This window comes from Mesoplodon mirus, assembly GCF_964341445.2.
Source record: "Mesoplodon mirus genome assembly, chromosome: 11".
Taxonomy (NCBI): domain Eukaryota; kingdom Metazoa; phylum Chordata; class Mammalia; order Artiodactyla; family Ziphiidae; genus Mesoplodon; species Mesoplodon mirus.
The window spans coordinates 74,172,608-74,199,592 of NC_138987.1; the positions used below are offsets into that span (position 1 = coordinate 74,172,608).

The 26,985-nt window shown below is 43.8% G+C and overlaps 1 protein-coding gene across 2 annotated transcripts in view; it reads left to right on the top strand.

Moving 5' to 3' along the window:
* Nucleotides 1-26,985, top strand: part of TPH2 (tryptophan hydroxylase 2) — a 117,811-nt gene that overhangs the window by 37,365 nt on the left and 53,461 nt on the right. For both annotated transcript variants that reach the window (XM_082634574.1, XM_082634573.1), the window contains 2 exons: nt 7,401-7,597; nt 13,894-14,029. In XM_082634574.1, coding sequence (XP_082490700.1) covers nt 7,401-7,597; nt 13,894-14,029 — 333 coding nt within the window. The remainder of the gene's footprint in view (nt 1-7,400; nt 7,598-13,893; nt 14,030-26,985) is intronic.

Sequence of the window (26,985 nt, forward strand, 5' to 3'; positions counted from 1 at the left end):
TCGTGCTCCGGTCCGGGAAGATCCCACATGGCGCGGAGCAGCTGGGCCTGTGAGCCACGGCCGCTGAGCCTGTGCGTCTGGACCCTGCGCCCCGCAACGGAAGAGGCCACAGCAGTGAGAGGCCCACGTACCGCAAAAAAAAAAAAAAAAAAAAAAAAAAAAAAATGGCATTTGCTTTCTGGTTAAACTTTAACGGAATTCATGCACTCTACTGAGGATTTTTTTTTTTTTGGCTTGTAGCAACATTTTTTTCCGGTCTCAAAGGCATCAGCCGTCATCTTGTGGAACACTTATTGACTATATGGCTCTACTCTGGTGTCACCTGGCTGCAGATGATACTATTTATGAAGGGGGTACCAGCCAGCACAGTACTAGGTGACATTATGTCACTGGCTATGGGTGAGAGTCAGTACTCAGTACTGATTGAAATTTCTGCACATTGGTGTGTCACCTCAGTTGTTAGAAATATAACAAATGCTGGGTAATAATTAATAATTAAGTTTTGTGAATGATGAATGTTTCCTTTTTAAAATTACATTAGATCAAAATCAAGATTATTCTTAGAATAATGTTGGAATAATGTCAGTCTCACTTTTCTGTATTCTTATGTGCTTTCTTGAATGAGGAGAGAGGGTGAATTATAGATAGCTCCCTGGAAATGATGCAGAATTCAGGGTATGCCCATTGAGGAGTGCAGCACACACATCTCATAATTCCAGGAAGGACAGAGACCTCCTGCCTTCATGTTCCAATAATCGTTCTCCGAAGGCTTTGTCCAAACCCTTAGAGGAGCCGCTAATTGCTAATGAGTTGCAAAGATGGTGGATTTTTACATATTTCCTGTTCTCATTTCCCTTCGGCACCCCCAGGTAGAAGTGTCAATCACAAGAGAAATGCCTAAGGTGGGGAAGAGGAGAGAAAAGATGAGGCGGAGATGAAAGGGACGGTTTAGTCCAGGCAGATAAACAGGTCTTGAATAAGTGAGGCATCTCCAGCTCGGAGGAACAAGTAATGAAATAAAATAGAAAATGAGTTCATTCCTAACTGTTTCTACGAGATTCACTGGTCCCCCCTCAACCAATTCTCGGTTTCCCTTCTGCTCTGTTTAGTCCTTGCCACTGAGGAAATCCAACTGTTTCCAAAGGACACAGTCTGCACTGTGATTCAGTCAGTCTTGCCATCTTGATGTAAATACTATCAACTTCAGCCTGTCTCGTCTTCCTCCACTGAATAGGGGAATTGCTTCTCCACACTGGAGTTCCTTTAAAGATAATACAAGCAGAGAAACTGCATCTCACATTAGGAATTCTAGCAGCAAGGACTCCAGGAGGTAGCCAGGCTGTACCCCCATAATCAAAGGTTTTCCAATTCCCCAAATTAAAAAAATATGTATAAGAAAAGGAGCTTGCTGTTGGACCTGCTGGAGGAGAAGATCAAACAAATAATTAAAACAAAAGCATTATTGCTTATTCATCTGGCTGGAGAGAGAACTCCCATAATTTCAGCCCCAGTGGGGTTTATGTCCCTGGATTTCAGTGTAAAAATGTGTTTGTTAAACAGCATTGTTCTAACGAGCTCAGGACTTAACATAGAGTAACTCTATCAGTACCTGCCCCCGGTTAGGTTTGTCTTTGCACTTTCTACTTTCTCCTCTCTGCAGGGAATGCGCAGGTTTTTCAGAATCATCGTCCTGCCTCTAGGAAGAGTGGGATTTAACCTTACAGGCAGAAAGATGCCTCCCACAGTCTTCAGTATTTCCAGAGAAAGTTCTTAGTCATCTCTTAGTCACATATTGCACCAGGAAGCTTTTCCTATTGTCAAGCTAAATCCTGACAGTGAAGGTTTCAGCCCTTTTCCTTGTACTGTCTTCACTGAGCAATGGTTCCCTGTCGTGTTTGTAAAGTCTTAGTTTTCCATTCTTTGGCAAGAGGGCAGAATCTGCACTGAGTGGAAACTGCTGAAAGTCACATCTGTTTTTCTCCAGTAAATTAGGAATCTGTGAATAATAATTTTGGTGGGTGTTAAGAATTCCGGAAGCCCAACTAATTTCATATAAGTGGGGGAGATTTCCTAGAGATCTAGTGATAATATTCACTTGTAATTAGTTTGTTGAGGAGTCTCATCTTGTTGGGGTTTATACCAACGTAAAATGGTTTTATTTTCCCTACTCACTGCTTTCCACTGTATTGTGTTGAATCTTACTTTCCTGCTGGGAAGCAAGTTCCTTAGGCAACAACTAATTTCCTTTCATTTTCAATTATTATTTCAATTATTTCCAATCATTTTCAATTAATTTCCTTTCATTTTCCTTTTATTTTCAATTATTATTATGAGACTCTTCTCATTGGGGTATTTAAGACCTAGTCCCATTCATTTAAAAAAAGATTAATCTTAAATTTGATTCAAAGTGTATTCTCCTCCTCCTCAGTTCTTTGGAGTGTGTGTGTGTGTGTGTGTGTGTGTGTGTGTGTGTGCGGTTCTGAGATACCTTTCCTTCTCTCTTCTAGGACCTAGTTCCTCTGGAGTTGGGAGCTGAGAGGAGGCTGAGGGCTTTTTGCAGGATCGTTAGAATGTCAGGGGTGGGCAGGCCTCTGGCCACTCTCACCCTGGTTTGGACAGGTTCTTTCTGATGCGGTGGTCTCTGTTGAAATGGTCTCTGCATAGTGTTGTGTGTAGTCTTCTTGGGGTAAGACCATTTCCTCCACTTCCACCCCTGCAGATAAGCTTCCTGTCCTCCCTTGGCCTTTCAGTGCTCACAACATCATCCTTTTCTCCAGGTTGGCCACATCGTAACTTGGGTACCCCTCATGCACCTGGCCTTTAGTGCTTCCTCTCCAGGGATGAGGGGAACCCCTGGAGGATTCTTCTATCTCCTGAGAACTGAGCAGTCCTGGATTGGGTGGGGCTTCCCCATCTTCCTACCAGGCACACCACATTGGGTCCCATGGGAATTTCTAGATTTCACTGGGCATCAGGCTCCATGTTCACACAAACCTCAAGTTTCAGAGGACACCTGTCAAGGGTCCCCTCATCTCCCCCATAGCACGCCATACTCCTGGGCTTCCAGATGCTCTCCCAGGGCCCGTCTCTATTGCTCCAGTCTGGTGACAGCACCAGGGGGAGCAGGGCATCCAGCTGCCATGCAAGTGTCCAGGTGGGAAAGGAGAGGCCAGACCCTACTTCTTGAGGGCGCCTGCAGTCCTTACAAGTGATTCTTGTGGCGCAGCCTGCCCTCCTCCCCTAGGGAAGGAGAAGGAACGGGGCCTTTCCTTCTCACACCAGCCTTCCCCACAATCCTGCATGTCTGATTCCCTGTTGGACTGGTAGGTGAAGTTTGGGAGTGGGGTGGGAAGGGTAGTACGAGGGGGGTTTGTTGGCGGTAGAGCCATTTCTGCCGCCTCTTCAAATGCCCTGCAGGGAGATGGTTGGCTCCAACTGCTGAGAGCTTTCTCTAGAACGTGGAGTACTTAAGTGACTTTAGTTGTAGGCCAGAGCAGAGTTTTAGGGCACTGGGATATGATGCTTATTACATACGTGTTATGACATGTACTCAGAGATAGATGCATAATGATATGTGGGTATATGTCCTAGGCCCTAGAAAGATCAGGACACCCCTCTGTCATTCTTCTCATTTATAATTCAAAAAAGCCCACTAACCCATAACAAGGACAGAGAAGTGCAGCACATTTTGATTTTTCTCATGACAATTTTTATTTTTCCAAATGTCAAATCTCAAAGTTTAAAAAAAAATAGGTGTCCCTGTGTTCCTGGTGCCCCAAGCACTACCTACCGGTCTTACTGAGAAGGTTAAATGAGTGAATAAATATGAAAGTATTTTATGTGATCTATACAAATATATGCGAGTATCATGATTACATGATTGTATATGAGATTTTCTATATATAACTACATATACCTATAAGCCTTATTTTAATTTGGTATGTGAAAATAAGCTGGTGCCTGGGATACATTTTTTATTTCATTGGTGTACACTAATCAGTTAAGACCACAGCCGGTTCTGAGCCTGACAGACTGGGTTTTAAGCTTGGCACCATGAGTTTAGTCAAATGGCTTAGTTTCTCTGAGCCTTAATATCCTTATCTCTAAAATGGGGGGATCTACCTCAATGGAGTTGTGAGAATCAAATGGGCTAAGTTATATAAAAACACTTAACTTTAAAAAAGTGTCTGGCCAATAGTAAGTTCTCAAAGATGAGCTATTATTATATACCTTTATTAACTACATGGAAAAGTGGGAAATTTCTTATTTTTTCTGTATTTGGGATATTTTTTAACAGAAGTTAAATGGATAAAAGTAGCCTTGGGCTTCCCTGGTGGCCCAGTGGTTGAGAGCTCGCCTGCCGATGCAGGGGACACGGGTTCATGCCCCGGTCCGGGAAGATCCCATATGCCGTGGAGAGGCTGGGCCCATGAGCCATGGCCGCTGAGCCTGCGCGTCCAGAGCCTGTGCTCTGCAATGGGAGGGGCCACAACAGTGAGAGGCCTGCATACCGCAAAAAAAAAAAAAAAAAAAAAAAGTAGCCTTTACTTTGTGTGAAGTTGATTTTTAAACATTTACCTTAAATAGTTACCCGGGATATGGGGGTCAGAGTGGTGTGAGAAATATCTTGGCGTGTCCAGTCAGACTGACCAATACAGGGTAGCTGCGGGGCACTGCACCAGCTATTAACTTAAAGAGCAGGCTCATTAGTTACCCAGGCAGAACAGACAAGTGGAAACAGATGAGACTGTATGCGTGGTCATTTGTATTCCCAAGGTTGTGATGCTAGGAATTCATTATTAAGTAACAGGTACGTACTGACAGGCCCGACTTAGGATGATTCCACTTTGCCATGGTGTGAAAATGAAATGCGTTCAGTAGAAACCGTACTTCGAATTTTGAATTTTGATCTTTTTTTTCAGTGCAATATGCGGTGTAATTCTCTCTTGTGATGCTGAACCGTGGCAGGGAGCCATGGTCAGCCCCCCTCCATCGCCAGGGTGAACAACCGATACACCTACAATCATTCTGTAGCTAGGCAACCATTCTGTTTTTCACTTTCAGTACAGTATTCCATAAAGTACATGAGATATTCAACACTTTGTTATAAAATAGGCTTTGTGTTAGATGAGTCTGCCCAGCTGTAGGCTAATGTAAGTGTTCTGGGTACGTTTAAGGTAGGCTAGGCTGAGCCATGATGTTTGGTATGTTAGGTGTATTAAAGGCATTGTCGACTGATGATATTTTCAACTTACATTGGGTTTATCACAAGGTAACCGCAGTGTAAGTGGAGAAAGGTCTGTATAACTCCTTTTCCCTACCCAGACTCACACTTGTCTTTCTTCTGCAGCTTCCTGTTGGCTACAGTCAGTTCCCCTTTGAAATGCTGCATATTTGCAGACTGATATCGAAGGGAAAAGTTTGACCTAATGATTCTTTTCAAATGGCTTCTCAGTATTTCATTTATTGTTTCAACCTCATTGCTTTCCACCTTCTGATTGTTCACAGCCCTTATCAGCTTTATTGGCTTCCCCGACTCAAATTGATTTTGTTGAATTTTCTGGTATCAGAGGCAGACCATTCATGTTTTTATTTCCTTACATCCTTTCTATTTTTATCTTTCCATTTCAAGCTTTCTTCTAAATTCATCACAGAGGTTAAGCCTTAACAGTCTTGATCTCCTCAGCAAATATTTGTCGGGTTGTAATTTTTTATTTGTTATCAACAGTCATATTTAAACAAGCTAATCTTGTTCTAATTGGGTTTGTCATAAGCCCTAGTCTTGGTACTTAGAGAAAATAAATGTTAATTTCTGTTTTTTTCTTCAGTGTGTGTTGTTCCCTCATCCCTCATGTACCGCAGTTAATTTTTTTCAGTAAAAATAATTTGAGGCAGGTAGGAATCACATTTGGACCTGAACCTTCAACAGAAAAGATTTCGGTAAGAATACTTGGAAGTACGCAGAGGGCTGGGGACAGGGCTCTGCTTATGAGCCTGCTCTTGTTACTGTCCTCCTGCCCTTTTTTCTACCTAAGGGGGTGCTTCTGAATGACCCCAACTTGCTGAAGGTGCCTGAGGCTGCAGCAGCCCTGAGGGCCAGTTGCTGCCTGTGCAGGCTGGGTTACTGGATTACATAGCTCACAGGGGCAGAATCCCTAGGTTTATGTGTATATATTGGACTTCCATATGTTGTGTGGGTCTTTGCTGACTGCAGGGGCAGAATCTGTGACAAATGGCCAGGGAGGGCAGTGGGGGACTGCTGCAGGTAACTGTCGAGCAGGTCATGAGAAGTTTTCACTTTCAGGATAGGTTTCTTAATCAGAGGCTAAATTCAGATTCTGGCTCTTCAAGCCATAGTTTGCAAAAGCACGTGTACATATTCCCTCCTTTCTCCTGACCTCTCGTGGCCTCAGGAGCTATGGTCCCTGCTCATGGCTGCTGGCTGCTGTTAGAAGAGCATTTTTAAACTCACCTTTCTTTCTGTCAGGGCACCTGCAGATCCTACCTGGCCAACAAGTCTCAGCTTAAGTTGTGCCTTCTCCGAGGAAGCTCTCCCTGACCACCCCAGTCCAGGGCTGCCTCTCAATATTCCAAACCAGGCATCGGCTCGCTATGACTTACAGGCTGAATCTGGTCTGTTTTTGTAATGCAAGTTTTATTAGAACATAGCTATGTTCATGTGTTTACATATTATCTGTGGCTGTTTTCAAGATATAGTGGCAGACCTGGGCAGTTTTGATAGAGACTGTATGGCACACAAGCTTAAAATATTTACTTTTTAGACCTTTATGGAAAAAGTTTGCTGACCTCTCTCCTAACTGACAGGGCTTAATGTGTGCACTTCTCAGCATGATGTATAATAAATGTTCCTATTTTGCAGTTTGCAAAACTCTTGCTTAAGTTTGGCCTAGGCTTTTAGTATTTCCCAGACATTTCTCTCACTGAACAAATAACCTCAAAATGACACTAGGAGATTGGGGTGAGTTCCCTGCAAAGGACAAAGAGGACCCACAGGCAATTTTATTTTCAAAAGACAACATCCATTTATTACTGTTGTCAGGTGATTGCAGAAAAGGTTCTCAGAGCACAGCTTTGGACCTAAACCAGTTCCTTCCAACCCGGAACTCTTAACTCGTTACTGATCCCAGTGTCAGAACAAAAATCTTATCAAATGTCCATAAGGATGTGTGAAGACATAACTTAAATCATTTATATGAAAGTTTAAACACATACACAAAATTAGAAGGTTAGCATTTTTTTCAAAAAGTAACACTTCGTGGGATCCTTTCGGACACTCAGGCGTCCCACAGGAATCTGACTCACATAGGTATGAAGGTGAGAAAACACTTAGCCCAGTGACCCAGAGCTAGAATCATTTGTTTCTCTTCTCTCCTGCCTAGTGGTCAGCCCATCCCCAGAGTGGAGTACACAGAGGAAGAAACTAAAACTTGGGGCGTTGTGTTCCGAGAGCTCTCCAAACTCTATCCTACTCATGCTTGCCGGGAGTATTTGAAAAACTTCCCTCTGCTGACTAAATACTGTGGCTACAGGGAGGACAACGTGCCCCAACTTGAAGACGTCTCGGTTTTTCTGAAAGGTAAGCTTCACACGGGCTCTCTCTTCCTACCCCACATCCTCATGGGCCGTCTAAGGACACACGTGGCAGCAACGCCCTTTTTCCAAATAAGAGCTCCCTTTGATTTAAAAAGAGGAGCACTGCACCAACAGTTACCTGGGCCACCTGCGGGAAGCAGAGCAGGGCCTCTGAGCGGGGAGATGGACTCAGCTCGTCACCCAGCCCAGGGCCTTGGTGAGGGCTCTCTGGTGGGCTGTTTTATACAGCGAACCCCAACCGACATTTGCAAGTTCAGCTTTGAGCTTTTTCTGATCCAGGAACGACTCTGTTGGGCTACATAGGCATGGAATGATCTCAAAGGTAGCTTTGTATTTGCTTTGCTAAGAATTATGTACTGGATGAAGAAATATCACGGATAATGTCGAGTGTAGTGACTTTCCTCTGGGGAGGAGGTCAGTCAGTGAATCAGATCGCTATTGTAAAGTATAAATCGTGCCCGGAACAGTAGTGCTGGGGTGAGAGCAGGAAGCGAGGTGAAGCAGAGTCCCCTGGTGTCCACGTTCTCTGTGTGGTCACTCTCCTCACTGACCCTCCTGGGACAGCAACTGGGAAAACTTCAGGCTTCTGCGGGGATGGGGGTGGAGGTGAAGTTTTACAGTGGCCGCACTTCCTTCTGTGTCCTTCGCTGCGGGTAAGTCCTCGGGTTCTGCTCTTTTCTCTCTTCCCCATTTCAAGCACAACAGTTCTAAAAGCTAAAGCCTTGCCGCCTACCTCTTTCCCTGGAACTCCCTTCCTCACCTGTCTTCCCTGTTTCTATCGGTGATGATAGATTCTCTAGACTCATCAGGCTCTAGGGATTACTGTTGCCGAAACTTGGCCTCTGTTCACTGGTGCTGAATAGAAACGCGGAGACAGGGTTTGGGGTGAAGTAGAAAAGAATAGGTTTATTGCTTTGCCGGGTAAAGGGGGCCACAGTGGGCTAATGCTCTCAAGACTGTGTGCCTGCCCTGGAGGGGGTAGTGAGCAGTCTTACAGTGTTCAAGGAGCAGGGCGTGGTCGGCTCGGGGACGTTCTTCTGATTGGTCGGTGGGGACGTAATTGGGAGCCAGCATCATCAACCTTCTGGCTCCAGCCGGTCTGGGGTCTAGAGCTTGTGGGCAGCATACAGTTAACTTCTTCCACCTGGTGTGGGTTTCAGTATCTGCAAAACAGCTCAAAGGACGTGGCTCAGAATATTATCTATATAGTCCTTGAGGAAGAACTAAAGGTCCTTGACTTTGTTTAATGGCTAAGGTATTATTATTTTGTCTTGCTTGACCGTTTTCCTTTCTTTCTGCATTTTCTCACTTCTGATTAAATTTATTCTTTTTTAAAAATTTAATTAATTAATTAATTAATTTTTGGCTGCGTTGGGTCTTCGTTGCTGCGCGCGGGCTTTTCTCTAGTTGCGGTGAGCGGGGGCTACTCTTCGTTGCGGTGCGCGGGCTTCTCACTGCAGTGGCTTCTCTTGTTGTGGAGCACGGGCTCCAGGTGCGCGAGCTTCAATAGTTGTGGCTTGCAGGCTCTAGAGCACAGGCTCAGTAGTTGTGGCGCACGGGCTTAGTTGCTCCGCGGCATGTGGGATCTTCCCGGACCAGGGCTCGAACCCGTGTCCCCTGCATTGGCAGGCGGATTCCCAACCACTGTGCCACCAGGGAAGCCCCCTCATAGGGTTCTGCTCGGTTACACTCCTCCTCTGAAGTCCTACCCCTGCTCGCCTCCCTGCCACACTTAATCAGCCTTCGTATAAGCTTCTTATTCAGCTGTAACACATTACCGCAAACTTGGTGACTTAACATGAATGTATTATCTTACAGTTCTGGAGATTAGAAGTCTAAAATCAAGGAGTTGGCAAGGCTGTGTTCTTTCTGAAGACTTCTGTTCCCTTGCCTTTTCAGCTTCTAGAGTCTACCACATGCCTTGCCTCGTGGCTCCTCCCTTACCTCACTCCAGCCTTTGCTTCCATTGTCACATGTCCTCTGACTCTGACCCTTCTGCCTCTCTCTTATAAGAATGCTTGTGATTATATCAGCCCCACCTAGATAATCTAGGATGATCTCCCCAGCTCAAGACGCTTAACTTAATCACATCTGTAAAGTCCATTTTGCCATCTAAAGGAACATATTCCCAGGTTCAGAGCATTAGGGTAGGGGCTTATTAGGAGGGCCTAATTAGGACTGAGCTTACCCCAGTCCCCAGGTATTGCCACTTCTAGCTTTGTGACCCATGGTGAACCTGTCCTTTTCTTTCCATTCCGCTGCTACCATCCACACTGAGGGCCCCATCACCGTATCCTTGACATCTGTTTCTTCTCCCCTCTACTCGCCTGCCCGCTGTTTCCGGATGAAGCTTCCTAAAGCATCTCTTCGTTCCTGACATCTCTGCTCAGAAGCTATCAGTGGCTCCCCGCCTTTTTTTAAAATTAATTAATTAATTAATTAATTAATTAATTTTTTAAAGAAGATGTCGGGGGTAGGAGTTTATTAAGTTATTTATTTATTTTTGCTGCGTTGGGTCTTCGTTTCTGTGCGAGGGCTTTCTCTAGTCGTGGCAAGCGGGGGCCACTCTTCATCGCGGTGCGCGGGCCTCTCACTATCGTGGCCTCTCTTGTTGCGGAGCACAGGCTCCAGACGCGCAGGCTCAGTAGTTGTGGCTCACGGGCCTAGTTGCTCCGCGGCATGTGGGATCTTCCCAGACCAGGGCTCGAACCCGAGTCCCTTGCGTTAGCAGGCAGATTCTCAACCGCTGCGCCACCAGGGAAGCCCCAGTGGCTCCCCTTTGATTTTACTGGGGTTGGCAAACTTTTTATTTTTTTGTAAAAGGCCAGATAGATAGTAAATATTTTAGACTTTGTGGGCCAAGAGGCAAAATCGAGGCTATTAGGTAGGTACTTATTATAACCGTTTAAATGTGACCATTAAAAAATGTAAAGGGAGGGCTTCCCTGGTGGCGCAGTGGTTGAGAGTCCACCTGCCGATGCAGGGGACATGGGTTCATGCCCTGCTCCAGGAAGATCCCACATGCCGTGGAGCAGCTGGGCCTGTGAGCCATGGCCACTGAGCCTGCACTTCCAGGGCCTGTGCTCCGCAACGGGAGAGGCCACAACAGTGAGAGGCCCGCGTACCGAAAAAAAAAAAAAAAAAAAAGTAAAGGGAGTTCCCTGGTGGCCTAGTAGTTAGGATTCCGGGCTTTCATTGCCATGGCCCTGGATGAAATCCCTGGTCAGGGAACTGAGATCCCACCAGCCGTGCGGCGTGGCCAAAAAAATTGTAAAAACTATTCTTAGCTCACAGGTATACACAAACAGGCGGCAACCCGGATTTGGACTACAGGCCATAGTTTGCTGGCCTCTGGTTTGTACACGCAAGTTCTGAACTGCTCAGGCCCTGACTCAGCTTTCCAAGTGTGTCTGCTGCTATGACTGCACCGCACAAACCCTCTGTTCTAGCTGTGGGTCTTCATACCACTGCTTAGGCTCTGTGCCTTGCTAGAAAAGTCATTCCTTCACCTGCTCAGATTCTACCTGTTCTTCAAGGCTCAGAGCAAGTCCTGCCTTCTTTATGAATCCTCATCATAAGAGCCACCACAGTTTCATCCTAGCTCATGTGTGTATCAGGAGAGATGTAGGCATGGCCTGACAGCTGGTCCACTGAGAACCACACTTAGCATGATGAGAGGGCCCCATGCGTGGATGTCATCCATGATACTTGTTACCAAGAGAAAGAGATTGAGGACCAGTGATCAGTGTCATTTAATTAGCGCCTCAATGCATAATGCCTTATGCCGTTGTTTAACTAGATTATATTCTCCCTAACGGCCCTGCCTCTGGCCTGTCCCTCTTTGTTTCCCATGGAATTATGTGCATATTATATATTTACCATGGTCTTGATTATTCCTATGTGGGGATGCTTTTTACTGCTTTGTTTCTCAAACCCCAGGAATTAGATTACCATCTCATAAGTTTTGCCATATCTGTCACCCAACTTAATATTTTTATGAGGGGCAGTATAGTACAGTACAGATTCTGGATGCAGAACGCCTGGGGTTGAGTCACGGCTCTGCCGGTTCCTGGCTGTGTGACCTTAGATAGATGAATTACCTTAACTTCTCTGTGCCTCAGTTTCCTCTTGGCAAACAGAGATAATAATTTTATCTACCTTACAGTGTTGGGAGGGGAAACTAATTGATATACCTTAAAGCCCTAAAGTTATTGCTTGACACACATTAAGCATAGCAGAGTTTTAGTTACTATTACTACTATTATTGTTATTGATTTTCACACCTTTGATGAACTGGGTACTGGGCACTCAGTTTGCATCATTCATTGGTACACAGCAAGCACAATGTAAATGTGTGTATTTTTATTTCTTTTAATTGACTCACTTTTAAAATACCAAATTTATTTTAATAGGAAACTTTTAAGCAATGGTAGTCACAAATTCAAATTTCTTGATGTGATAGATACATATATATATATATATATATATATATATATATTTATTTATTTTTATTTATTTATTTTAATTATTTTTTTACGGTACGCGGGCCTCTCACTGTTGTGGCCTCTCCCGTTGTGGAGCACAGGCTCCGGACACGCAGGCTCAGCGGCCATGGCTCACGGGCCCAGCTGCTCCACGGCATGTGGGATCTTCCTGGACCGGGGCACAAACCCATGTCCCCTGCATTGGCAGGCGGACTCTCAACCACTGCGCCACCAGGGAAGCCCCTATTTTTAAATTTATAAGAAAATAAAATACATAACTATTAAACTAAAGGATGCTCCCCCCTGTATCCCACATGTGGGATACTGGCTTAATTGACATAAAATTCAAAAAGAAAAAAAATACACTTATCTTTTTGATTTTCAGTGGAGAACAATCAATCCACCTGAGAACTTTTGGAATGAACTGAACACTGTTAGAATTACAGGTCTGAGGAGGCCTGAGAACAGGGTTATTTCCTTGTAGGTACCCAGAATCCCAGAGTAGACTTGTTTTATACGCTTAATTGGTTTTTATCTTTCAAAACCATTTCTAACCATTCAGAGATGCTCTTCTAATGAGCTGAATTTTTCAGAATGGGGGGCTTTACAGTGCTGATATCAGAAGAAGAGCCCCTCCTGTTGAAATTTTCTGGGCCTTCATGAGCAGGAAGTATTAAGCAGTCCTTAACTGGGTTAGCAGTCTAGGCTGATTTCAGAGATTTTATTGTATTCTGCTTATTTTGTTTTTTTCCTCTTACCATAAAACAACAAAGCATGCAGAGCTTTAGTGTACCTTTTCAAACTGTGGTAATTAATATAATTGTTTTCATAATATCACAGAAATGGGGTATTGCAACGTGGAATGAAGGGGTTAGGTGGTTTTGACAATAGAAAGCTGTCATGTGGACTGATTCCAGGATGCCAGTCAAGGGGGTGAATTAGCTTTGTGTTCACTGACCACATACACGCAGAAAGAATCCCTATCTAGGTGTGTCTTTAGAAAGATAACAGATAATCTGTAGTAAGCATCACTTTATTTATTTATTTATTTATGTATTTTGGCAGCTTCATTCATTGAGGTATAGTTTACATAACATAAAATTTACCCACTGTATCTGTACAATTCAGTGATGCTAGTAAATTTATCGAGTTGTGTAACCATCACAGCAATTCAGCTTTACAACATTTCCATCACTGCAAAAAGTTTTCTTTTGCCCCTTTATGGTCAATCCTTGTTCCTACCCCTAGCCCTGGGCAACCACTGATTTGCTTTCTATCTATAGATATTCCTCCTCTGGACATCATATAAATAGAATCACAAAATGTGTAGTCTTTTGCATCTGATGTATTTAAAAAAAATTCTTATTGAGGTCACATTGGTTTAGAATATTATATGTTTCACATGTACAACCTTATATTTCTACTTCTATGTACACTACCTTGTGCTCACCACCAAAAATTTAGTTTACATCACTTTAGATTGTATTCTTCTCCTGTGTATTTGAGCTTTCTTATCCTAATTTGGCCTCTGAATTTAAATCCTTAAAGTTTTTTTTGCCTTTCCATTTTATTGAATGTCTTATTCCCCTGGAAACCATCATTCGTGAGTGTATTTTAGTCATCCGAAGACACAAACACGATAGCTGTTAACAGTGTATGTCATTCAATTGTCAAGAGTTTTAGGACGTTGATTACTTTGTTTCTAAAACAACCTTATAAATAATAGGAAGCCCTGCTTGGACCATCAAGTCCTGTCGGGTTAATATTTAGTTGACTCTTTCTGTTGCCTCTTTAGAAAGGTCTGGCTTCACGGTGAGACCAGTGGCTGGATACCTGAGTCCTCGAGACTTTCTGGCAGGACTGGCCTACAGAGTGTTCCACTGTACTCAGTACATCCGCCATGGCTCGGACCCTCTCTACACCCCGGAACCGTGAGTACCCATACTGTAAAGCTGGGCTGGATGGAGACTGCCACATTGGAAAGTGGTCAGGGCTCACTTTACTTGAGAGTAAATTGGGTCCAGGAACGCTAAAGACCACGGTTCCTTAGGCCACCGAGGTTATCACTTTGCTTATCATGCTGTTTTACCTGAATAGTCTTGTGATTAATGGATAATGGGCTGCCAAGGTCTTCACTGGGGAGCAGAGAGCAGTAAAGTAGCTGATGGTGACAGAAGTGGGCGGGGATTAGAGCAGAGTCTCCGAAGCCCCCTTCTCTTCCTAGGGGACAGAGGCTTACTGACCAGCTGGGTACCCGGCTGGGTCACTACATTGTTTTTTTCTTTTTTTAGCTCCTTTCAGCATCCCTGAAAGTGTTTTCAGGGTAAACAGAGGTTACTTATAGGACTCCAGACATTTGGGAGAGAAATGCTTCTTAGAGTGAATGAACGCTCAAAGGAGAGCTGTCAGAGCTAAGAAAGGCAATCTCTAAATCTAGCCCAGAGGGTTTACAAATAGCAGGCACTTTGTTAGTTGCCTTTGAATAACTGGCCCTCCTGAGACCCATGGTAGCTGCCAAAATGTATGCAGAGAGAGAGGGCAAAGAGATGAGATTTCAGCCACAGAGGTCTAAAAAATTGGGGGAATAATGTGTTCCATTTTTACCAAAGTACTTTCAACCAATTCATTCAGCAAACATTTTGTGCAATGCTAGCAGGGAGGTGCAGCGGATTCAAAGATGAATAAAATGTAGCAGCTGTTTTTTTAAAGCCTCTCCCATTCTGGCAGGGGAGTTAGAAACATAAATAATTATGAAAGAATGTGTTTAGGGCTGTAAGGGTGTGTGTGTGCAGAGTATCAGAGGAGCAAAGGGGAGGGAACAGTCCCGAAAGGCATTTCAGAGAAAGTGAAAAATTAGTGGGGGTCTAGAAGGGTGGGTAGGAATTTCCTTTTTGGATAAAGCCGAGTGGGGAAGGAGGGGAAAGCTTTCAAGTCAAGGAAAACAACCAGTACAAAGATGTGGAGGCACAAAAGAGGCATAAATGAACAAGCCTTGTTACTTTAGAGGGGCCAGAACATAGGTATGTGTTAGGGATGAAATGACTCTTCTGTCCACCATGTAAACAGTCATTTGTCAAAACAGGACCTTTGGGCTTCATTCTGTAGGCAGCAGGGAGCTGTCCAAGGTTCCTAAGCATGATCAGATAATCGTCTTTGAGGAAGATGATGAGGGTGGGGACTGGGAAATACGGAGAATGAACTAGCTGGAAAACCAGCAGGAGCTCCCATTCCAGTGAAGGAATACAGTTTATAAGCCATCAGGGGGATAGGACGAGAGGTCACCTCGGAGAAACATCATCAAGATGGAATTAACAGTATTTGGTGACTATAATGAGGGCCAGGAGATGAGAGGGTCCCTAAGGCAATGCTAAGGTTTTTATCAATAGATTGGGAAGCTGAATGGGTAGTTTTTTCTAATAATAATTGAAAATATTGGAGGGGGATTAGGCTTGGAGGCAAGAGGGAATAAAAGAGGGAGCAAAAGAGGAGGATTTGGGTTTGGAGCATCCTGTCTTTGAGGGGCCCATGGGTGGGACCTCCAGCTGGAGAAGCCCCTGGTAGTTGGAAATAAGGGCTGAGAGTTCAGAAGTGAATTAGGGCTCCTCCTATCGATCTGAGTGTTTTCTTCTTCCATGACTCCTCTGACCACACAGGCAAGAGGAAGCTAAGTCAGAGCATGGAAACTTGGGATTCACTACCTTAGGGTTGTTTTGGCAGGCTCCTTTTTTGTGGGTTTTATATCATTCGTTTCTTAAATTATTATTATGATTTTATGAGTAGGTAACACATGCACATGATTTAGCATTCAAAGCTTACGAAAGGGCACACTCTGGACAGTGACTTTTTTCCCTCCTCTGCTCCCTTGACACCTGTTGCATCCTCCCCAGGGGCAACCACTGCTACCAGTTTCCACTGCGTCCTTCCAGATATACAATGTGCAGACACAATTCTCTGTAAAGGTCCCTTTAATCCTTATGTATAACAAAATCCCAAGTCTCTTCCCAGCCACATGCTGTAGTTTGAATCTATGAAACACTAGATCGGGAGTGCTGTTTCCTGCCCAAGCACTTTAGCAGGCATTGTCTTTGAAATGCAGTCCCATTTCCTCGACTGAGAAGCAAGAGGGAAGCTTCTCCAATTCGTGAAGTTCAGCTTGGCTCCTGTGTTTGGTGCTTGTACGCTGCTTCCAAGTAACTGCTTCTAATTGCTGAACAGTTGTAGTTGACGCAGCACTAATGAGACAGAGGTGGGCCCTGAAGAGGCAGCTAGAAATGAGAGTGAAAGCAGCGAAAATACATTATCCGAAAAAAAGAATTTTGTTATTTTCCTCTTCAGTCTGGGAAGACTGTATTTTGATAGCCTAGCTCGCAACACATATTGGGTGTTAAACATAGGTTGTTTTACCATTTTACATTTTAAAACTGGTCAGGTACTGGGGCTTGAATTTATTTATTTTTTATTATTTTTTTTACATCTTTTTTTTAATTAGTTTCTTCTTTATAACAAAGTGAATCAGTCATACATATACATCTGTTCCCACATCCCTTCCCTCTTGCGTCTCCCTCCCTCCCACCCTCCCTATCCCACCCCTCCAGGCGGTCACAAAGCACCGAGCTGATCTCCCTGTGCTATGCAGCTGCTTCCCACTATCTATCTACCTTATGTTTGGTACTGTATATATGTCCATGCCTCTCTTTCGCTTTGTCACAGCTTACCCTTCCCCCTCCCCATATCCTCAAGTCCATTATCAGTAGGTCTGTCTTTATTCCTGTTTTACCCCTAGGTTCTTCATGACATTTTTTTTTTCTTAAATTCCATATATATGTGTTAGCATACGGTATTTGTCTTTCTCTTTCTGACTTACTTCACTCTGTATGACAGACTCTAGGTCTATCCACCTCATTAAAAATAGCTCAGTTTCGTTTCTTTTTATGGCGGAGTAATATTCCATTGTATATATGTGCCACATCTTCTTTATCCATTCATCTGATGATGGACACTTAGGTTGTTTCCATCTCCGGGCTATTGCGAATAGAGCTGCAATGAACATTTTGGTACATGTCTCTTTTTGAATTATGGTTTTCTCAGGGTATATGCCTAGTAGTGGGATTGCTGGGTCATATGGTAGTTCTATTTTTAGTTTTTTAAGGAACCTCCATACTGTTCTCCATAGTGGCTGTACCAATTCACATTCCCACCAGCAGTGCAAGAGTGTTCCCTTTTCTCCACACCCACTCCAGCATTTATTGTTTCTAGATTTCTTGATGATGGCCATTCTGACTGGTGTGAGATGATATCTCATTGTAGTTTTGATTTGCATTTCTCTAATGATTAATGATGTTGAGCATACTTTCATGTGTTTGTGGCAGTCTGTATATCTTCTTTGGAGAAATGCCTATTTAAGTCTTCTGCCCATTTTTGGATTGGGTTGTTTGTTTTTTTGCTATTGAGCTGCATGAGCTGCTTATAAATTTTTCAGATTAATCCTTTGTCAGTTGCTTCATTTGCAAATATTTTCTCCCATTCTGAGGGTTCTCTTTTGGTCTTATTTATGGTTTCCTTTGCTGTGCAAAAGCTTTTCAGTTTCATTAGGTCCCATTTGTTTATCTTTGTTTTTATTTCCATTTCTCTAGGAGGTGGGTCCAAAAGGATCTTGCTGTGATTTATGTCATAGAGTGTTCTGCCTATGTTTTCCTCTAAGGGTTTGATGGTTTCTGGCCTTACATTTAGGTCTTTAATCCATTTTTGAGCTTATTTTTGTGTATGGTGTTAGGGAATGATCTAATCTCATACTTTTACATGTCCCTGTCCAGTTTTCCCAGCACCACTTATTGAAGAGGCTGTCCTTTCTCCACTGTACATTCCTGCCTCCTTTATCAAAGATAAGTTGACCATATGTGCGTGGGTTTATCTCTGGGCTTTCTATCCTGTTCCATTGATCTATCTTTCTGTTTTTGTGCCAGTACCACACTGTCTTGATTACTGTAGCTTTGTAGTATAGTCTGAAGTCAGGGAGCCTGATTCCTCCAGCTCCGTGTTTCGTTCTCAAGATTGCTTTGGCTATTGGGGGTCTTTTGTTTTTCCAAACAAATTTTGAAATTTTTTGTTCTAGTTCTGTGAAAAATGCCAGTGGTAGTTTGATAGGGATTGCATTGAATCTGTAGATTGCTTTGGGTAGTACAGTCATTTTCACAATATTGATTCTTCCAATCCAGGAACATGGTATATCTCTCCACCTGTTTGTATCATCTTTAATTTCTTTCATCAGTGTCTTATAATTTTGTGCATACAGGTCTTTTGTCTCCTTAGGTAGGTTTATTCCTAGATATTTTATTCTTTTTGTTGCAGTGGTAAATGGGAGTGTTTTCTTGATTTCACTTTCAGATTTTTCATCATTAGTGTACAGGAATGCCAGAGATTTCTGTGCATTAATTTTGTATCCTGCTACTTTACCAAATTCATTGATTAGCTCTAGTAGTTTTCTGGTAGCATCTTTAGGATTCTCTATGTATAGTATCATGTCATCTGCAAACAGTGACAGCTTTACTTCTTCTTTCCCGATTTGGATTCCTTTTCTTCTCTGATTGCTGTGGCTAAAACTTCCAAAACTAAGTTGAATAAGAGTGGTGAGAGTGGGCAGCCTTGTCTTGTTCCTGATCTTAGTGGAAATGGTTTCAGTTTTTCACCATTGAGGATGATGTTGGCTGTGGGTTTGTCATATATGGCCTTTATCATGTTGAGGAAACTTCCGTCTATGCCTACTTTCTGCAGGGTTTTTATCATAAATGGGTGTTGAATTTTGTCGAAAGCTTTCTCTGCATCTATGGAGATGATCATGTGGTTTTTCTTCTTCAGTTTGTTAATGTGGTGTATTACATTGATTGATTTGCATATATTGAAGAATCCTTGCATTCCTGGAATAAATCCCACTTGATCATGGTGTATGATCCTTTTAATGTGCTGTTGGATTCTGTTTGCTAGTATTTTGTTGAGGATTTTTGCATCTATGTTCATCAGTGATATTGGCCTGTAGTTTTCTTTCTTTGTGACATCCTTGTCTGGTTTTGGTATCAAGGTGATGGTGGCCTCATAGAATGAGTTTGGGAGTGCTCCTCCCTCTGCTATATTTTGGAAGAGTTTGAGAAGAATAGGTGTTAGCTCTTCTCTAAATGTTTGGTAGAATTCGCCTGTGAAGCCATCTGGCCCTGGGCTTTTGTTTGTTGGAAGATTTTTAATCACAGTTTCAATATCAGTGCTTGTGATTGGTCTATTCATATTTTCTATTTCTTCCTGATTCAGTCTTGGCAGGTTGTGCATTTCTAAGAATTTGTCCATTTCTTCCAGGTTGTCCATTTTATTAGCATAGAGTTTCTTGTAGTAATCTCTCATGATCTTTTGTAGTTCTGCAGTGTCAGTTGTTACTTCTCCTTTTTCATTTCTAATTCTATTGATTTGAGTCTTCTCCCTTTTTTTCTTGATGAGTCTGGCTAATGGTTTATCAATTTTGTTTATCTTCTCAAAGAACCAGCTTTTAGTTTTATTGATCTTTGCTATCGTTTCCTTCATTTCTTTTTCATTTATTTCTGATCTGATTTTTATGATTTCTTTCCTTCTGCCAACTTTGGGCGTTTTTTGTTCTTCTTTCTCTGATTGCTTTAGGTGCAGGATCAGGTTGTTTACTCGAGATGTTTCCTGTTTCTTAAGGTGGGATTGTATTGCTATAAACTTCCCCCTTAGAACTGCTTTTGCTGCGTTCCATAGGTTTTGGGTCGTCGTGTCTCCATTGTCATTTGTTTCTAGGTAAGTTTTAATTTTCTCTTTGATTTCTTCAGTGAACTTCGTTATTGAGTAGTGTATTGTTTAGCCTCCATGTGTTTGTATTTTTTACAGATCTTTTCCTGTAATTGATGTCTAGTCTCATAGCATTGTGGTCAGAAAAGATACTTGATACAATTTCAATTTTCTTAAATTTACCAAGGCTTGATTTGTGACCCAAGATATGATCTATCCTGGAGAATGTTCCATGAGCACTTGAGAAAAATGTGTATTCTGTTGTTCTTGGATGGAATGTCCTATAAATATCAATTAAGTCCCTCTTGTTTAATGTATCATTTAAAGCTTGTGTTTCCTTATTTATTTTCATTTTGGATGATCTGTCCATTGGTGAAAGTGGGGTGTTAAAGTCCCCTACTCTGAGTGTGTTACTGTTGATTTCCCCTTTTATGGCTGTTAGTATTTGCCTTATGTATTGAGGTGCTCCTATGTTGGGTGCATAAATATTTACAATTGTTATATCTTCTTCTTGGATCCATCCCTTGATCATTATGTAGTGTCCTTCTTTGTCTCTTCTAATAGTCTTTATTTTAAAGTCTATTTTGTCTGATATAAGAACTGCTACTCCAGCTTTCTTTTGATTTCCATTTGCATGGAATATCTTTTTCCATCCCCTTACTTTCAATCTGTATGTGTCTCTAGGTCTGAAGTGGGTCTCTTGTAGACAGCATATATATGGGTCTTGTTTTTGTATCCATTCAGCCAATCTGTGTCTTTTGATGGGAGCATTTAGTCCATTTACATTTAAGGTAATTATTGATATGTATGTTCCTATTCCCATTTCCTTAATTGTTTTGGGTTCGTTATTGTAGGTATTTTCCTTCTGTTGTGTTTCTTGCCTAGAGAAGTTCCTTTAGCATTTGTTGTAAAGCTCGTTTGGTGGTGCTGAACTCTCTCAGCTTTTGCTTGTCTGTAAAGGTTTTAATTTCTCCATCAAATCTGAATGAGATCCTTGCTGGGTAGGGTAATCTTGGTTGCAGGTTTTTCTCCTTCATCACTTTAATTATGTCCTGCCACTCCCTTCTGGCTTGTAGAGTTTCTGCTGAGAGATCAGCTGTTAACCTGATGGGGATTCCCTTGTGTGTTATTTGTTGTTTTTCCCTTGCTGCTTTTAATATGATTTCTTTGTGTTTAATTTTTGACAGTTTGATTAATATATGTCTTGGTGTATTTCTCCTTGGATTTATTCTGTATGGGACTCTCTGTGCCTCCTGGACTTGATTAACTATTTCCTTTCCCATATTAGGGAAGTTTTCAACTATAATCTCTTCAAATATTTTCTCAGCCCCTTTCATTTTCTCTTCTTCTTCTGGAACCCCTATAATTCGAATGTTGGTGCATTTAATGTTGTCCCAGAGGTCTCTGAGACTGTCCTCTGTTCTTTTCATTCTTTTTTCTTTATTTTGCTCTGCATCAGTTATTTCCACTATTTTATCTTCCACCTCACTTATCCATTCTTCTGCCTCAGTTATTCTGCTATTGATCCCATCTAGAGTATTTTTATTTCATTTATTGTGTTTTTAATCGATGCTTGATTCATCTTTCATTCTTCTAGGTCCTTGTTAACTGTTTCTTGCATTTTGTCTATTCTATTTCCAAGATTTTGGATCTTGGAAATAGAATCTTGGATCATCTTTACTATCATTATTCTGAATTCTTTTTCAGGTAGACTGCCTATTACCTCTTTATTTGTTAGGTCTGGTAGGTTTTTATCTTGCTCCTTCACCTGCTGTGTGTTTTTCTGTCTTCTCATTTTGCTTATCTTACTGTGTTTGGGGTCTCCTTTTTGCAGGCTGCAGATTCGTAGTTCCCGTTGTTTTTGGTGTCTGTCCCCAGTGGCTAAGGTTGTTTCAGTAGGTTGTGTAGGCTTCCTGGTGGGGGGGACTAGTGCCTGTGTTCTGGTGGTTGAGGCTCGATCTTGTCTTTCTGGTGGGCAGGTCCACGTCTGGTGATGTGTTTTGGGGTGCCTGTGGCCTTATTATGTTTTTAGGCAGCCTCTTTGCTAATGGGTGTGGTTGTGTTCCTGTCTTGCTAGTTGCTTGGCATAGGGTGACCAGCACTGTAGCTTGCTGGTCGTTGAGTGAAGCTGGGTGCTGGTGTTGAGATGGAGATCTCTGGGAGATCTTCGCCGCTTGATATTATGTGGAACTGGGAGGTCTCTTGTGGACCCGTGTCCTGAAGTTGGCTCTCCCACTTCAGAGGCACAACACTGACTCCTGGCTGCAGCACCAAGAGCTTTTCATCTACCCGGCTCAGAATAAAAGGGAGAAAAAGTAGAAAGAAAGAATTAGTAGAAGAAAGAAAGAGAGAGAGAAAGAAAGGAAGAAGGAAAGAAAGGAAGGAAGGAAGAAAGAAAGAAAGAAAGGAGGGAAGGAGGGAGGAAGGACGGAAAGAAAGAAAGAAAGGAGGGAGGGAGGGAGGAAGGAAAGAAAAAGAGAGTGAAAGGAAGAAGGGAGGGAGGGAGAGAGGAAGGAAAGAAAGAAAGACAGGAGGGAGGGAGGAAGGAAAGAAAGAAAGGGGCAGAGGGAGGGAGGGAGGAAGGCAAGGTAGGAAAAAAAGAGAGGGAAGATAAAGTAAAATAGAATAAAGTATAAAATATAGTAGTGTTATTACAAATAAAAAAGTAATTATTGAAAAACAACAACAACGGCAAAAAAACGGATGGATAGAACCCTGGGACCTATGATGGAAGCAAAGCTATACAGAGAAAATCTCACACAGAAGCATACACATACACATTCACAAAAAGAGAATAGGGGGAAAAAATCGAAAATCTTGCTCTCAAAGTCCACCTCCTCAATTTGGGATAATTTGTTGTAAAAAGAGGAAAAGGGGAAAAAATCTTAAATCTTGTCCTCAAAGTCCACCTCCTCAATTTGGGATGATTCGCTGTCCATTCATGCACTCCACAGATGCAGGGCGCATCAAGCGGACCGTGGAGCTTTCGTCCGCTGCCTCCGAGGCTGCACAGAGAGATTTCCCTGTCTCTTCTCTGCTCTCACAGCTCCCAGGTCTCAGCCTTGGACCTAGCCCCGCCTCTGCACGTAGGTCGCCGGAGGGCGTCCGTTCTTCACTCAGACAGCACTGGTTTAAAGGAGCCGCTGATTCGGGGGCTCTGGCTCACTCAGGCTGAGGGGAGGGAGGGGCACGCAGTGCGGGGCGGGCCTGCGGCAGCAGAGGCCGGCATGGCGTTGCATCAGCCCGAGGCGCTCCGTGCGCTTTCCCGGGGAAGCCGTCCCTGGGTCCCGGGACCCCGGCAGTGGCGGGCTGCACAGGCTTCCCGGAAGGGGGGGTGGACAGTGACCTGCGCTCGCACACAGGCCTTGTGGTGGCGGCAGCGGCAGCAGCAGCCCCAGCGTCCCACGCCCGTCTCCGGGGTCCGCGTCTTCAGCCGCGGCTCGCTCCCGTCTCTGGAGCTTCTTTAAGCAGCGCTCTTAATGCCCTCTCCTCGCGCACCAGGAAACAAAAGGGAAGAAAAAGTCTCTTGCCTCTTCGGCAGCTCCAGACTTTTTCCCCGGACTCCCTCCGGGCTAGCCGCGGCGAACCAACCCCTTCAGGCTCTTCCTGCCGCCAGCCCCAGTCCTCTCCCGGCGCTCCGACCGAAACCCGATACCCGAGCCTCAGCTCCCAGCCCCGCCCGCCCCGGCGGCCGAGCAGACAAGCCTCTCGGGCTGTTGAGTGCCGGTCGGTCCCGATCCTCTGTGCGGGAATCTCTCCGCTTTGCCCTCCACACCCCTGTTGCTATGCTTTCCTCGGCTACTCCGAAGCTTTCCCCCTCCGCCACCTGCAGTCTCCACCCGCGAAGGGGCTTCTAGTGTGTGGAAACCTTTCCTCCTTCACGGCTCCCTCCCACTGGTGCAGGTCCCGTCCCTATCCTTTTGTCTCTGTTTATTCTTTTTTTCTTTTGCCCTACCCAGGTATGTGGGGAGTTTCTTGCCTTTTGGGGGGTCTGGGGTCTTCTGTCAGCGTTCAGTAGGTGTTCTGTAGGAGTTGTTCCACGTGTAGATGAATTTCTGATGTATCTGTGGGGAGGAAGGTGATCTCCGCGTCTTACTCTTCCGCCATCTTCCTCCGGACTCTGGGGCTTGAATTTAAAAAGCAGTGGCAGATTGGTTTGCTTCCCTGGGGAGGTTCTGGCCTGGAGGACAGTAGAGAAAGTCCTGGAGGATCAGTGACTCCTGATTTTCTTGGTGGGAAGAGTTGCTTTTCCATGTGTTTCTATCTGGATTGAAAGGTCACTGATTCTGCTAGAAGTGAGGCTCTTTCTCCCTTGGAGCCCTGCCTGAGGCAGGGATTCTGCACACTGTTGTTGCATAGCTACTTATGTTGATCAGCTGTGATTGCAAGCAACTTTGTTGCTAATCGAGTACTGAAGTTTACAAATGACTTCTTTTAAAAAAAATCAATTGGGTCAAATTCAAGGTTATTCCAATAAGAGCATCCCTCTCACTCAGTGGAATGACAGGGAAAGAGTCAGAGCTCTAAGTTACATGGGTGTGCGAGTGTCACCTGGCATGTGAATAGTGGCAGGACAAAAATTTGAGAAGCCGTCCCCCCAATCTCCTGCTCTCCTCTTTGCTTCTCTGGCAAGTCCATTGTGGTCTGTGTCATTTTGCACCCTCTGGCCACTTTATCTTTTAGAACAGGGTTTCTCAACCTTGGCACTATTGATATTTTGAGCCAAATAATGCTTTGTTTTGGTAGGATGTTTAGCAGCGTCCCTGGCCTCTACCTGCTAGCTGTCAAGAGTACACTCCCACCCGTGCCAGATGTGACAACAAAAGATGTCTCTAGAAGCTGCCAAATGTCCCCAGGGGGAAACGTCTTCCCCAGTGAGAACCACTGTTTGAGAAGAAGCAATCTGGCAGGTCATTGTTGTTCTGTCTGACAATTATTTTTCTCTTAGAAGCAATCTTAGAAGCAAAAGAAGTAGACTTTGTTTCCTTTCTAAAACACCAATCTGACTGTAGCATTCCCTTGTTTGACCTCTGTTGATTCCCTGTTACATACAAGGAAAAGATAAAAAATGTTTGATATCATCAAATCACATCTTCTGTCTCTCTTTCTACCCCCTTCCAAAACCTTATTCTCCATAAGAAGTCCATACTGGACTTCTCACCATCCCCATGAGCCTGTTGGTTCATGCCTTTGCACAGGCATGAGCCAACGCAGGTGGTTCATTTGGCCTGGAATGACTCTTGTGAAATCATTTTAATTCTCAGGATTAAAGCTCAGTAGCAACCTTTTCTGTGAAGACTTTCCCAGGCAGAGCTAGATATTCCTGTAGTACTTTTCCTTACTTCTATTTGAACACTTACAACACTGCATGGTAATTATTTGTTCATGTGTCAGTCTCCTTCATCAGACTGTAATTAACTCAAGGCCAGCTGGCAGAGGCAATACAGGAGCAAGAAGATCCAGGCTGAGGTTGGAGTGGATCCCCAAACCTGGCATATAAAGTAAAAACTGAGCCCACAGGGGCTGAAGCCGTGAATGCCACTGCCACCAGAATGTGCCAGGTCTGAGACATGCACAGAGTCCCAGGCTCAGTCTGAGATCTGTGGAGTGAAGGGAACAGGGGAAGTCCCGGCTGCACCCTGTGTGGTGGTAGCACCTCCATCTGCAGGGCTGCAGCCCCTCCACTCCTTCCTGCAGCTTTACTTTGATTTCAAGAACTGCTGCTGGACACCCCTCCATCAATAAGGCATTTTTCTATATTCAGTGTCTTTAGGCAAAGTCATGAACCATTAATGGTGGAATTTTAGACACCAGTTGAGGCCGTGAGGATAGGTCACTTAGACCAGAATAGTCTTCTCTCCAAATCATACCCAGGAGGGGCAGCCTATTTTGCTCATCTGTTTTGCTTTGGCAGTGAAGATCATTTCAAAAGAAAAAAGTGGTTGTTCACTGTGAAGCTGAAGGAGAGGAGGGAAAGGAAATGTGAAGCTTGTCCCCACCTCCCCCTTCTGAAAATAAGAGAGAGAGACAGACAGACAGAGGCAGAGGGAGGGAAGGAAAAAGAGATCCAACTGCACTTCACATGGTGCTAAGAAGACATTTTCCCCCTTTGGGTAACAAACCCTGAATATAGTCTCACCTTAAAGGTAGGACAGGTCATTGCCCTCTCTTCAAAAACAGTGTCAGTCTGTGACGTGTTCTGAGTTATATTTGAACTTCTTAAATGTGACATCAAGAAGATACGCTCTGAAACTGGCAAGCAGTGCTGCAGGTCCCTGCAGGACTGTCCTGTGTGTGGGCGTGCTGTGTGTGTATGAAGTGAGGGGGAGGACAGTGGACCAGACCAGTGGTAGGAACATCTCTGGATTTGCCTCTAGAAGATTCTTGCTGGAGAGGGGCGGTGGAGATCCAATGTGTTTCCTAAACTGGTCTTGGGCACACTGCAGGGAGAAGAGAGTTGGAAGGAGGTATCTTTCCCTCACTCCTTGGTCTTGTCTGGCCTGGTCTCGTCTCTGATGTCAGCCTTCTGGTGTTCAGAGGGTGCTTTGGATTTTCAGCTGTCATATGCATCCCACCCGCCCACCCCCAGTTCCTCTTTAGTTCGTTTGGCTTTTCCTCCCCGGACACTTCCTTCTAGGGGATCTGTGGTCTCTATTCTTCATAGTTTCAACAGACTTCTTGAATGTGTTTTATGCAAGGTGGATGTTAAATACGTGCTCACTGAATTTGCATGTGCACATGTACTTGTGTATACGACTTTCAATTTTATCTGTAGTCCCGACGGCCAGTGGTATCTTGGAAATGCAGAGCTCTTTAATAAGAAATACGGTTTAATAGAACCATATTTTCCTGGGGCCAAATCTCATGCTTTTCTTCAGAAGCTGTGTGGACTGACAGAGGTCTTGGAAATGAAGGAGGGTAAGGCAAGAAGGTCCTATTTTCTAAGGTGTTATAATCCAGTCTTGTTCTCTCCAATATAGGCCAAACCCACCCATCCCATCTAGATTTCTGGATGAAGACCAGAGGTGGCCAGAGGCCTCAAGGTTCTGTACCTTTGGAACATAAAACATTGCCCAGAGCAGTGTTGAAACACACA